General features: G+C 38.2%; 1 protein-coding gene across 5 annotated transcripts in view; it reads left to right on the top strand.

The window, feature by feature from the left end:
• BBX (BBX high mobility group box domain containing) overlaps nt 1-13,877 on the top strand; it is a 180,288-nt gene that overhangs the window by 90,541 nt on the left and 75,870 nt on the right. For all 5 annotated transcript variants that reach the window (XM_074972945.1, XM_074972938.1, XM_074972927.1 and 2 more), the window contains exons 4-5: nt 5,319-5,489; nt 7,605-7,847. In XM_074972945.1, the coding sequence (XP_074829046.1) occupies nt 5,328-5,489; nt 7,605-7,847 (405 nt within the window). In that variant the 5' untranslated portion in view covers nt 5,319-5,327. The remainder of the gene's footprint in view (nt 1-5,318; nt 5,490-7,604; nt 7,848-13,877) is intronic.

Genomic DNA, 13,877 nt, shown 5'->3' with positions numbered 1-13,877 from the left:
TCCACACCATGCATAGTCCTGATGCTTTCAATAGCACTACTCAGAGGGTAAAGTTAAGCATGTGTACAAGTCCTTGCCGGGTGAAAGCCTGAATCCCCAACCATCTCTCCAAAAAGTTAGCCTTAGAGAGGCTTGCCACCTCTGACTTTTTCTTCTTGTATAGAGAGTGTGCCTTCTCTTCCAAGCTGATTACAGATGCAAAAGTGTAATGAGAGACCTGAAAAATTAGCATGGTCCTTTTGTGATTTTTTCCCATGAGACGTTGTGGCGAGGTGGAGTCAAGAGAGCTTTTTAATTTTACTATTGATGGCAGTGTGGAATGGTTATTGGAGACCTATTAATAGTTTTGCATCAGGAGCGGAGATCGTTGCCCTTAGTGTGTATCACCACTATATGTTTATAGAGCCGCGTGAAGAACATAGAAATGTCATTTGTAGTCAGTGTAAACTTTCCATTAGACCTGGCTACGTTTATTTGTACATAAGCAATTCCCTGCGTAGGAAACAATCAGCTACCATGCTGTTGATTATATATTAAGAAAAAAGGATAAACATAGGAGCCTAAAGATTCAACTAAATGAATTCCATTAATGTTCAGTTAATCAATAAGTAAGCAATGGTAGTATAGTACAAGATACCATTAACTTATTTATGTGTTCACTTGAAGTTTAATTGGATTTTATCCAGTGTGGTTATACTGTAAGTAGCCAAGAACTCAAAAGGAAAAATGAGGGAAATATTAAGTTCATGTGGATTAGAGGTATTTTTTGCTGTCATGTTAAGCAACCCTTGGTAATCTATTAACTGTGACTATATGTCATTATGAGTGTACTGTATCTGTGGAGCACACGGGCAGAATGGAGAGAGAACCTATTCAAAAGGAAAATGTTCAAGATGTGGTGTCTCAGCTTCAGTCCACAAAAGAAAAGTCCTATAGAATTTGGTAAAGGCTGATATTCTTTCTATACAACGCTTAGATCCACCTATGGAATTCTCTGGCCTTCCTGTTGTGAGAGACTTCTGCCAGGAGAAGAAGGTACAAGGGATCATTCTCAGTAGACACCGACAAATTAAAACTACTGTGAAATGTGTAGCGCAAAGATTATGTAAAATAAAATGAGCTCCCCCCTCCCCTAAAAAAAATCAGAAAAGCTGAAACATTACAAAATAGTGATCCAAATCTCTTGAAAATGCCTGCTGTGATTTTCCTCAAAGTTTGTGGGAGGTAGGGTGACCAGACAGTAAATGTGAAAAATCGGGACAGGGGGTGGGGGTTAATAGGAGCCTATATAAGAAAAAACCCAAAAATCAGGACTGTCCATATAAAATCGGGACATCTGGTCACCCTAGTGGGAGGGGAATGTGTCTCGATGGCACAGGATATAGCTTTGCATACTTCATGAGGGCATTTTGTTTTGTTTCCTTGCCCCGCTGCCGAGTTAGAGGGAAGACTGAAAGCTGACCTTGTTGTGGCCCTGATCTTTCTCCCACTGAAATCATGGCAAAACTCCCATTGACTTAGGGCCTGAGCCTGTACCGCTTATCAGAGACTACTCCAGCCTTTATTGAGGAGAGACAATGTGTGTCTCTCTAAAGAGATCTACCTCTTTAGTATCCAGGGCTTTGATTGACTTTGGTGCCTCAGACCTGAGTTTTTTTCTCTTGTTATGGTGAGCTGGTAGCTGCCTTATTGAGAGTCTCATAATAGATGAACTATTGCATCATAATGACTGCAAGGGTAAAATATATCACAATTTAAAAAAACCCTAATTAATGTCACTAAATTCCAGGAAGCTGAAAATGCATTTTTACCTATTCAGTAATGTGCAGTACAATGAGTACTCGATTCAGTAAATTGTTTTTAAGGGATAATTAGGTACTCCAATGTATGGCCTATGTATCGGGAAAATATAAACAATTGTTTGTGAGCAAGGGACAATAATAAATAAAGATCATGACGTGAATCCCTTACGGATTTTAGAAATGGCTAGTGCTCAGCTCCTGTTTTCACTTGCCTTTTCCAAAACTACTGGCTGGATAAATTTTCAGATATAATTGAGAATACTTATAAAACATGCTGTGGGATTACTTATCTTTTGTGAAGATTTATCTTAATCCTCTTTAAAACTCGGGGGAGCAGAAAGCTGCCTGTTAAACTTGATTTTTGAAATAGTAATGAGACTTCTATAGTGCCGGTAATATAATTTTAAAAGAAGTATTGGTTACAGATAATTATCAGTGAAATAACTGACATGAAAAGCAGCGCTTAAATTAGCATTACATCGAAGATCAAGATGATACGCACAACAATAAAATAAGTATCTTATGGGAAAGCTGCTAAATCCCAAAGCATCCTGAACTGAGAGGGTCCCTGATGTGTTATAGGGGAGAAAAGAACAAATTACAATTCGAATGCCCATGTGTGAAATTACTAAGATGGTACAAATGTTCCCAGTTTAACATTACTGAACCAACTTCTTTTGAAGTTGAATTTTTTCCTTTTTCATTGAGGACTATTGAAATTACCCAGGTTAGAACTTCCTGTGGTAGCTTCTGATGTTTGGTGTGCGTGTTCCTCAGTGAAGCTTTGATCATATGGGGCAAGTGGCTTGTATCTTCTCTCGCTACCCCCTCAACCCTTATGTAATTCTGAAGTGAACAAAAGGATTTTGTCCAAACTATAACAAAAATCACGTCTTGGATGAGATGAAGCATGGAAAGTTCTAACTTGAAAATATTGCATTGGATTCTTTTACTGTGCCAACATGTATTCCGTTGTTGCTCTCTGATTCTCAAGCTGTTCTGACCCAGATATAAGTTGGGATACCAGTAGGCTGCTCTAACTTACGAAATCTGTTTATGGATGCTTCAGACCATGTGTCAATAGAGAACTGGTGTATTGGAGATGAGCTCTGCCCTCTCCCTCCCCTGACACAACTCCTGTGCCAGAAGGGGGGCACTTAGAGGGGGGTGGCAATCTTTGTGCAAGTAAGTTTCCCCCAACAAGGAATTTCTCAACTGCTCAGAGGCAGCCAAATTATGTACCCTTATGCAAAGGGGGACAGAGCTGGTGCTGAGAATCTGGCACAATATTAATAACTGAAAACTGTGTTTGGAATGGAACACGTAATTTGGCCTGAACAACAGTAGCTGTTGCATCAAATTGTTCAAGTTACTTGTTTTAGCTAATCTGTCTTAATACTTGAATATTTGTGGGTGTGATAAACACTGTATAGTTTTCCACTCTGTGACTGTAACTAAAAAGTCATAGTTCTGCAGTTATGTTCCAAAAAGCAGGATCTTTATCATGTTGCCTTCCTGCCCTTAAGTGATTATACATCTTTCCCAATAGCCAAACCCTTGTCCTATTTGAAATGAATGATGAAATTTGCATTGGGACCATGATTCGGCCATTATTGTTAGCTTGCCACTGAGAGATGACCATTAGCCTTTCAAAATCTTCCACAGATCTTTTCACAGTCCATATAGGTTATCCATTGTCTAGATTCACTCATTTTCCTTTATGTTAATTCTGGTTACCATCAGTATCATCTTTGACTCAAGACAGTGTACATTAATGTCATGTTAACAAAAGGATGCAAATGAACAAACCAAAAAAGTTCCATAAATAGTTGCAAGCTCTTATCTTGGATATACGTAGGAAGGGTGGATTGATTTAAGCCAACGCAATTTATATCCTTGATTTTAATCAACTTTTCCATTTGTACTTCAGTTATTTTCTAAAGAAAGTTGCATTTTCATGGGTTGATATAACCATTAAAACATATAAGTAAATACAGCCTTTATAGTAGATTTAGTAATTTATTTTTTTTTGTTACCTAGGAAGGTACACTATAACTATATACAATTATTTGAGCAACTATATAGCTTAATATTTTCAGATTCTTATTAATTGTACGTTTTTAGTATGTAAGAAAATAGTGAATGATATATTGCTTATTTAGTAGATTATTAACTCTTAGCTCATGATTTTTGTCAAGCTGTGTTAGGATGGCAACTGGAATTTAATTAAACCAGCATACAAAATTTATTTTTAATAAACAAAACAAGCCTTAATATAGTACATGAACTATTGTGCCCTATTTATAAAGCCTGACTTCAAAAATTAGATTTTTTTTTCCCCCTGATTCTTTTTTTTATATAGAAAAGCAGCCTTTAACTTCAAGGTTTTGGTAGAGGATCATAGATACAGTGTATTTATTTTCATATAAATGTTTTAAGAGATTATAATAAATTTAGGCTTTAACGTATTACATTCAGACTTCATTTTAAACAGGTGTATTTTTCAAAAAGAAAAACTTATTATTTAAATTATGAAATAAAAATCCAATTTAATTTAAAACAAAATCTGATTTAAAAAAAAAATAATTGATTTGTATCCAGTGTGCATGGAGGGATATTATGCCTTATTTCAAGATATGCCTGGTTATCAGATCTTGTAAGCAGCATCTTAAATTGGATGTTAACATGCAATAATTATGAATTTCAATAAAGACAGATCTGAGACACTTAATATGAAATACAAATATGCAAGAGTGATGGATGAATATGATCTGCACTGTGTGGGTATGCACTTCATTCTTTCAGGGGTTTTTGTATTGTGTACATGTTCAAGTAGACAAGCACTTTGAAAATGTTTTTAGTGTAATTGCTTCTTCTTGTTTGCTTCAAATTCATAATTCATCCCTTTAGGACTGGGCGTCAGATTTCTCTATTGCACTTGTTAACGGCACTGGGGAAATCCTGGCTCATGGTGTCACAGGATTAAAAATCATCATTGCTAAATATAAATGCGTGATTTGCAGATGTGTGGCTGGCGAGATGTTCTGGTGCTAAAAGGAGGGATTTCCTGGCTTGACAAAATATGAAATACTGCAGTAGACACAGGCTTTGGAGAAGCTTAAAGCCTCTTGCTCACTCACTTAGCTGCTGAAGTGTGAATACTTTGAACTGTAGATTGGGCAAGAGTGTGTTTGAGAGAGCTAGATAGGGCTAGTGTCCCAATTATTACGTAGTCATAATCTGGATGTCACGGGTTGATCTGGTAGCTTGAAGGGAGTGTTAAGACAAGAAAGGATTCATCCACAGCGAGCTCACATAATGCCATATTAATAACTTATTAAATTAAATGTCCATATGTAGTGTTGTCAAAAAAATTGAGAATCTTGTATTTGATAAACCTCTGAATTGGGTATTAGTTTGTTCAGCTCTTAACAGGATGATCCTTTATGCTTAACATGCATAAGTGATCTGCCTGAATTTGGTAAGATGACTTTTGTGGCTGTTTTTGCATGGCAGGTCACAGTAATGAAAGGCAGTAATCGGAATAAGGATCATTCAACAGAAGGAGAGGGAACTGGGAAACGACCAAAGAGAAAGTGTCTTCAGTGGCATCCACTACTTGCAAAGAAAATCCTTGACTTTTCTGAAGAGGAGGAGGAAGAAGAGGAAGAAGAAGATATCGATAAGGTAGACTCTCCCTTCCAAAAGATAAGCCCTTAGTATTACTACATTTGTGTTGAGAGGCAGTTCAATAAAGATCTTTGAGTGGATCATTGAGAGTCAGGAGCATGGCTGATAAAATGATAACTTTCTTGGGGTTGGAGGGAAAAACATTATTAGTTAGAAACATGTGACATATTTGAGGATATTTTATGGGTTTTAGATTTTGGGTTAGCACTCATTTTATCTTTTATTAAACTGTGAGGAAACAAAGAACATCAGAGTGGATTTATAGTAGCCTGAGAGAACTTAAAATTTCAGTGTATATATTTAATTATTCAAATTAAGATGTTTACCAAAGATATAGTCAAGGTAACTCAACAGGATTAAAATGAACAACCAAGATTGAATTTATTACTGCACCTATGAACTGCAGTGTCTGGCCTTACAGAAACTGATACTGTTTTAAAGGCCAAATTCAGCTCTTAGTTGCTTTTATAATCTGAAATAACTCCATATTCATTTACACAAGTGTAACTTAGAGAGTTTGACCCTAAATTGTTGACGACAGGCCAAATTCTGTTTTTGCATATTTTTCTTCCACCATGAATATAGCCAGTGAAAAGAAATGGCAGTCTGCCTTTGCAGAGATATAGGGATACTCAGGAAATAATTTTACAGTTTTTAAAGTTTCATTCATGTCTTTTAAAAATATGATACGCCTCTCATTTTACACTTATTCTGTAACAAAGATGCTGGCAAAAACTTTTGAATTGAATGTGGTATATCTTATGGCCTGGACTTCACAAGATGCCTTAAATCTATTGTACTCCTTAAAAAAAGGAGTTTAGTACAGAGACAATGATATCCATGGTTTAATATCTCCTTCAGGTGATGGAGTCAGTGAGATGCCACATTAACTTTGTTAGATCTGTCAACACCTTTTGCTACCATTACCCACAAAATTTGACTCTTCTGGGATATTATGGGCACAGATGAGATGGTCTTTCATCGGTTTACTACTTTGTCTTTGGCATTGTTCACAGAACCTGGCCTCAGTTTTGTTTCCCAAGGGGCCTATCATCCCAAGGGACACAGCATGTGGAGTCCCACAAGTTTACAGTTCATCCTGGTTGATGAAGGATGAGTAGGGAAGACAGGAGAGATCATGATCCACAGTGTCCCCAAGATGCAGTTAATACTCAGATCCACATTGCCTTGATGTCTGATAGAGTTGTGTTGTGGGGGACGAGGTTGGGAGCAAACTGGCTTAGGCCAAACACGGATAAGACAGAGTGATGCAGATAGGTAGGGAGAAGTAACTAGAGAAATGCGCTGAAGCTGTGAGGGTGAGTTCTGATGGAGGTGTTACCTCACCTTTGCGGATGCAGTTTATATTGGCAGCATCATATTTGCTCCACAAATTTTCTGTACTATAAAATGGGCTTCCATGTTACACAATAGTACTATTATATCTATCGTTGCTCCAGTGGCTTTGACTCGTCTTCTGTGAGGTGGGTCTTGCCACAGGGACTCTTACATCTATGAGCTCAAGGCTGAATTGCTGCAATGGTGTTCCAGCTGGGGTTACCCTCTGAAAAGCATTCGGCAACTTTTTAGTTATTGTACGGAGTGGTGCAGCAACACAGCTTTTGAGTGGGGAAAGAGTTGCTGGGACTACATAGCATCAGTCCTCTGTGCTAGCTAACTGTTCATTTCCAGTGGCCATTCACATTGTTGGTTGCAAGCTACATGGTCCAGGCTAAGTTAACTAAGGTGTCCTTTCTCCATTGTTGCATTGTGACAGTTATGTAATGGGTTGCTCTTTCTTTCAGTGCCTGAGGTTGAACTCTCTAGGCTGGTGGCAGAGAATGGCCCTTACCTGTTCCCTCTCTTAATCTTAGCTCAAGTCTGGCAAGAGAGTTTCAGAGTGAAACTTTGGCTTGAACAAGCTTTTTACTGATCTCTGCTTAGGTACAAGACATTGGCAGATTTACTGTAGACATATTTTGGGAAGGGCGTGTGTGTATCATTGTTTTAGTTATATATATGCATGCACAAATTTTAATATAATGGGTGATGCTTATCCATGTTTTATTGACTGACTTATTTTTTTTAACATTTCTCTTTTGGTGCTAATAGGTCCAACTTCTTGGGACTGAAGGTCTAGAGCACGATGCTGATGAAACCGAAGATGATGAATCCTCAGAGCAGCGAGCCCGCAGGCCAATGAACGCATTTCTCTTATTTTGCAAACGTCATCGCTCCCTTGTGCGGCAGGAACACCCCCGTCTGGACAATCGTGGTGCTACCAAGATATTGGCAGATTGGTGGGCTGTTCTAGACCCGAAAGAAAAGCAAAAATACACTGACATGGCCAAGGAGGTATGTACTGTTCCGGTTGTATGTGAGTGTCAACAGAATTTCTGCTGTAAATGTCTTATCTTCTGTGCATTATAATGTCTTAGTATTTAACATGATGATATAAATGTGTCACAGTACATAGTGTATCAGAAATTCTCTGAAGTGCCATTTTCTAAAGTAAGACTCTGTGCCCTGTGGTTTTGTACCGTGCTTTCATTTTAAGGTTGCTGGTGTGTGTTACTGTCACTAATGCTTGTTTTATTTTGAATCAGAGTGCAAGGGAAGCAGTGTGTTTGTATCCAAACTATCCTGTCCTTGGTAATCTTCTGGATGCAATGGACATAGAGCTCATGGTACAGCATTCGTATGATGCTAGCATGTAAATGGCATGTTGTTGTCCTCCCAGAAAGGCGTGGCAGGCATGTGCCCAAGGAAGGCATAATTAAAAGTCCATTCCATGTTAATCAACAGTACTGATAGATGGCATTATCTTGAACTGTGCATTTCCTATTGGTAATAGAGCCTGTTAAACAGTCCTTGTTGAACCCAAAATTCCAAAAACGTAGCCTGTTTTTTTCCTTTGCTAATAAAATCAGTGTTCACCAAATAGTTTGGCCAAATCATTTTTAAGCTGCCATTGTTTCATGAACTGTTCACTTTGCCTATTCACTGTTCTCTCTCTGATGTGTAACTGCTCAGGTGGCAAGTGTTGCTAAGGCGGAATCCAATCCCTGAATCAGTGAACAATAGGTCATCAAAATCCCTTATGTGGGAATCCCATGAAAAGTCCCTCATTTCACAAAATGTCTGTTTCATCTCACAATTTAAATGTGAGGGAGAGATGTTGGAGTGGGTTGGACTGTAGCCGGTTATATAGGGTAGACTTCTTAGCCCGAAACAGAAGATAGTAATTAGTTGTTTAACGTGGATTGTGTGGGGAACTATGGAGTTCGACATCAAACAAGGCAACTGCTGGGGCAATGAAGAAGGAGAACACTACATCTGAGCTCATGGACTATAGAATAAGCGGTAGATGGAGCCTGAGTCAGAGCTATCCTTAGGACAGTTAAGGAGGCAGTTATCCGTAACTTGTGCATATTATTTAGGATAATTTCTTACTGTTTCCAAACACACATGAAGTTTGGATATCTTGAGGGAGCTGTATTAGATCATATCACTCTCTGGAGATCTACTTATTTCTGGAGCTTCTGTCTTGGGACATGTTCAGAAATAGTAAGGAAAGACAAGCACTGTACATGGCATAGACATACTTTATAAATAAAAATGTATAAAGCAGATGTATACAATTTCTGAAGCACCCAGTACTGTTCAGTCTGTGACGGGATACTGAGTTAGATGAACTATGGGTTTGTTCCTGTTGTTGAAGTTCCTAATTTATTCTGCATTCCCACTTTAAATTAGGCAGTGCTTTTAAAAATTAAGAAAAATCAATGAAGAGATATGATACATATATTGGAAAGAGGAAAGTTTTTTACTCTTTTTTTCAAAATAAGTAAATCTAATCTTTCTTTCTTTCTCTTGCTGAAAGAAACTTTTATTTAGTAAGGGTTGGGAGGGGAATAATTGCATAAATCATGAGAAGTGACAGATCTGGAACTATTAATCATACTATTATATGTCACTGTTCCTGTAATGATTTAGTTTTTCTTGGCTTTAAGAACACATTGTGCATTTGCTATAGAAGAGAAACAATATATCCAAGGGAGTTCAGATCATTAAAATGAGCTCCAAGAATGTGTAGAAGATATAAAGCGTATAATTTTTATTCTTCAAACAGTTGTGCAGTACAACAATAATAATTAGCAACAATAGTCTACAACTGAATTGTCTTTAGTACCTCTTATAATCAGGCTCACACTGTAAAATAAACATAATCAACTGAAACCTCATTTTGAATATTATTAGTTCATATTATTTAGTGCTTGGTTTGTTGTGGGGATTCTCAAGTGGTGTAACACAAATCCTGTTAAGTGTTGTTTGCCTTTTCCTAAAGACAGGCAATTTACAGGCTAGCAGGTGGCGACCTATAAGAGTAAAGAATAAAATTACATTCATATTGCAATTTTTGGTCTAATTATTAAGCCATCTAAACTAACTGACACATTTCAGAAAATTATGATTTGAAATAGATCATAAAAAGCTTTTCACTGTGGTGGTATTCCACCATTGCTGTCATCAGATCTCAAGATTTTTACTGCAAATGGTCAAAGCTTTCAAAATTGGATGCCAAAAGTTAGGCATCTAAATAAGTGTTCTGAATTTCCCCAGATGTGCTGAGCACCCAGCAATTCTCATGGACTTCAGCAATTTTGAAAATTGGGTCATTTATATAAGTACCTAAACATGAACTTAGAAGCCTAGCTATACGCACCAAGGCCAGATTTTCAAAGGTGTTCAGGCACTTAAAGGTACAGGTAGGCTCCTAATGGGATTTTCAAAAGCTCTTAAGCGGACTGAGTGCCTAACTCTCATTGCCTTTCTATGGGAATTAGGTGTCTAACTCACTGAGGCACCTAGTGGGAATTTCAAAAGTAGCTATCTGAATCTTTAGGTTCCTAAGTTCCTAAGTATCTTTGAAAATCTGGCCCCCGGTTTTAAAAATCTTAGCCAACAATGCTGAGAGTACATGGAATTTTTGTTAGTTTAAAACATGGAAGTTAGTGGAAGTTCTGCTATTGTCTTCAGTAGGAGCGACGGCAGGCTTTTGCTTTGTATCCTGTAACCATTATAGGTCAGCTTCAACTTAAACTATAAAACTTTTATTGCACAAGGGCAAAAGCTCAATAGCTGCTAAATACTTCTGGCAGAACCACATGTGCTCGCTGCCATTTATTAGCATTATAGTTTAGAGTGAAAGAGCCATTTTCTCCTCAGTAAAGGTAGTCTTTATTCCCCAGTCACTTGAATTGTACATAAATATGTGTGTCTATTTTAATTACCCAAATGCACGAAAGGGATCGAGTTCACCTCTTAAGAATGCCTCCCCACTGCTCCCTTCATATTTGGGCTAGAATTTTTCACATAGCTTTTTGTAAAAAACAGAAAGGGCTTTAGTGCTAAAGTGCTTGTTGGAAAACAGTTGGTTTTCAAATATTTCTTTGAATCCACAATATCTGAGCCAGCAGAATTGTTTGGCCTCTTTCCTGTGGTGAACAGCCTGATGAATGCAGACTGTTGCCACTCAGCAACAAAGTTGAGCACTTCTCACTGTGAGGACTCTTTCAGCTATTTCGCAGACAGGCTCAGACTCAGACCTTGTTTTGCGGCTGCTTTGGAAGCAGCATCAAAATGAGAAGAGACAAATAATATGCCTCCACCTGTGGAGTTTTGCTAGATATGCTCAGAGAGGTGTGGACCGTGACATGCATGTAAACCATGTCCTTCACGGTGTTGCCAACATTCTTGGTGGTTTTTTGGAAAGTCCAAGCTCCTGGATTCATTCCTGGTGGTTTGTGAGAATATTACTTTTAAAAAAGAGAGAGAGAGTGTGTGTGCGTGTGTGTGTGTGTTAAATTTCTAGCATTCATGTTTTCAGAGGAAAGCTGGAAACCATAACATAATAATATATAATGCCTATATTTTCATCAGTAGATCTCAAAGTCCGTCCCAATATTTTGATCCTCACTGTAAGGTAGGGAAGTGCTATTATCCCCATTTTGCAGATGGGGAACTAAGGCACAGAGAGGCTAAGTGACATGCCCAAGTTCACTCAGGAAGTCCATGGTGAAGCAGTGAATTAAACCCAGGTTTCCCACGTGCCAGGCCAGCACCTTAACCACTGGACCATCCATCTTCCCAAAAACACAAATTTTGAAGGCTCAAATCCTAGAAGGGAAATAGAGACCAGATTTTATTATTTTAAATCAATCTCATGATTCCTTTTGTGTGTCCGTGTCATCCCGGATTCATGATTTTTGAATGCTTGGTGTTGGCAATACATGGCTGACTGAAAGCCAGCAAGGGAGCGCTGATGGAAATTTTTAATGCTGCTTCCAAGAGGTGCTGGCAGTCATTAAACAACTAATGACTAGACCCTTGCTCAAGAAAACATCCTGTGCTATGAATGGCCATGCCAGTTACAGTGCTGCCTGGAGCCATCTATTTTTATTTTGTTTTAAAAATGTTTTATTTTAAGAAAAGAATTAAGTGTCTGTCAGGACACATTCAGATCCTACTTGGCCTCCTAAATCATTGTGAATAGTTAAAAAAGAATGGTAATTGAGCAATAGCCCGGAGTTCTATAATACATAAATCCGAGTAGGTGATGTATTATAACCCTGTGGGGTGATATACTTTAGTGCTGTTGGGGATTCTGTGCTTTTAACTGTGTGAGCAGGAAAACTGATTCATGAGTGGGTTTGATGTTCTAACAATAGAAAGTAAAGCTGTTTCTTTGTGTGTGTGTGTGTGTGTGTGTGTGTGTGTGTCTTCCCTTGATGATGCTATTTTCATGTGGTGCCCATTCACTAGTAAAATGAACTCTTCAAGTGGAATTAAAAAAAAAAAAAAGTAGGAGGTGCCACACTCTTTAATTTTCCAATCTAATACATGTAGCCCGTTCAAGATATACAGAGAGATTGTGGTTCAGCAGCACATACAAATTATTTATAGGAAAGCCTACAAATAAATAAAAATAGAACTTCACACATTGTATCCACATAGTATTTTTGTTTTTCTGAGGTGAATCATCCATATCCATGCTCCAATCTGGAGGCAGACAGTGACAGTTGACAGATTAAGATGGAAATGAAAGTACAAGAAGCACACATGCAATGATAATACTGCCACAAGACACACAGGGTTTTGCAGTTCACATGGATATTGATCTGGGAAAGAACTGGAGTAGCTCTGTTAGAGGATGTGGTTTTCAAAACATTTATTACCTGTTTCCATCCGTAGCCAAAGGATTTATTTTCTTTAGTTTTGTTTGTATGCAATATTTTTTAAAGGGAATTCAGTGCTTTTGTGCGAAAGGTGGTTGGACTGATGTCACATGAATGAATGGAGCACATGGTACTGCGCTGGAAACGTCCCTAGCTACCCTGCCAGCACACAACAAATAGAATTTAGGGTGAGGATAGTTTTAGGCTTCATGCCCATTTAATCATTGGCCTCTGCCAATAGTCAGCTAATACATTTGAAGTTATCATACCTCATTCCCATGCCAGGAATAGATAGCACTAATTTGGTAGCCTCCCACAGAACTGGGCTTTCTAAACCCATCGGAGTTGTGCTGATAAGCGTTTGGCAGCCTGAATCACAAACAGAAAGGCATTCTACCACTGCAAGAATTAGACCTCAGGCTTGCTGTTTTGGCAAGTCCTGTTACCTTGGTCTAAGAATGTCCAAATAAATGTTTCTGACTCTCACAAGGCATCCAGTCGTAATCAGTGTACAGCCTTTTCGGTGCTCTGAGGATGTATTATCACACAACTCTCAATAGCCACCAGCAATAATCCAAAGATTAACTTTTTGCCATTCATTGTATGACACTCAGCATGAGCTTCACAGGCAGATTCCTGTATAAAAAGAGTAACCACTAATTTCTCCATATTCCCCTACAAAATTATTATACCTCAGCACATCAGTGTGCTCTCATAAATGCAATACTTAATTATATGCTCTAAGGGGGCATCCTTCTCCATCTCTCTTGACCCCCAAATTCTCTAAATCACTGCCATATTGCTTAATATGTAGTTTTACTACTTAAAAGGTACCAGTTATGGACAATGAAAAAGTATTTATTGTGGACCTCCCTTTCTCCTCTCACATACCAATCTGGTATTTCTTGACTGATAAATGCAAACTCCAGACTGACATGACATCCGAACAATGCTTAGCAAATTCCTACTTGCCTTTTTACATCAGCACCTGTTCATGGAGCCCAGTTTCTGTTGCCAGCTCCATTGTCTGTTCTCCAGTAAAGTGCGTTCCTCAAATGAAATATACCCCTTTTCCCCTGCCGTCTTTTTGGTTTTCCCCATTTCTAGTGATGTCTGTGAATGAGAAAACTCAGTCACTAAAAAGAAC

The sequence above is a fragment of the Natator depressus genome, chromosome 1 (assembly GCF_965152275.1).
Source record: "Natator depressus isolate rNatDep1 chromosome 1, rNatDep2.hap1, whole genome shotgun sequence".
NCBI lineage: Eukaryota > Metazoa > Chordata > Testudines > Cheloniidae > Natator > Natator depressus.
Note: the sequence above shows the minus strand (reverse complement) of the source record. Positions and strands in the feature narration are given on the sequence as shown.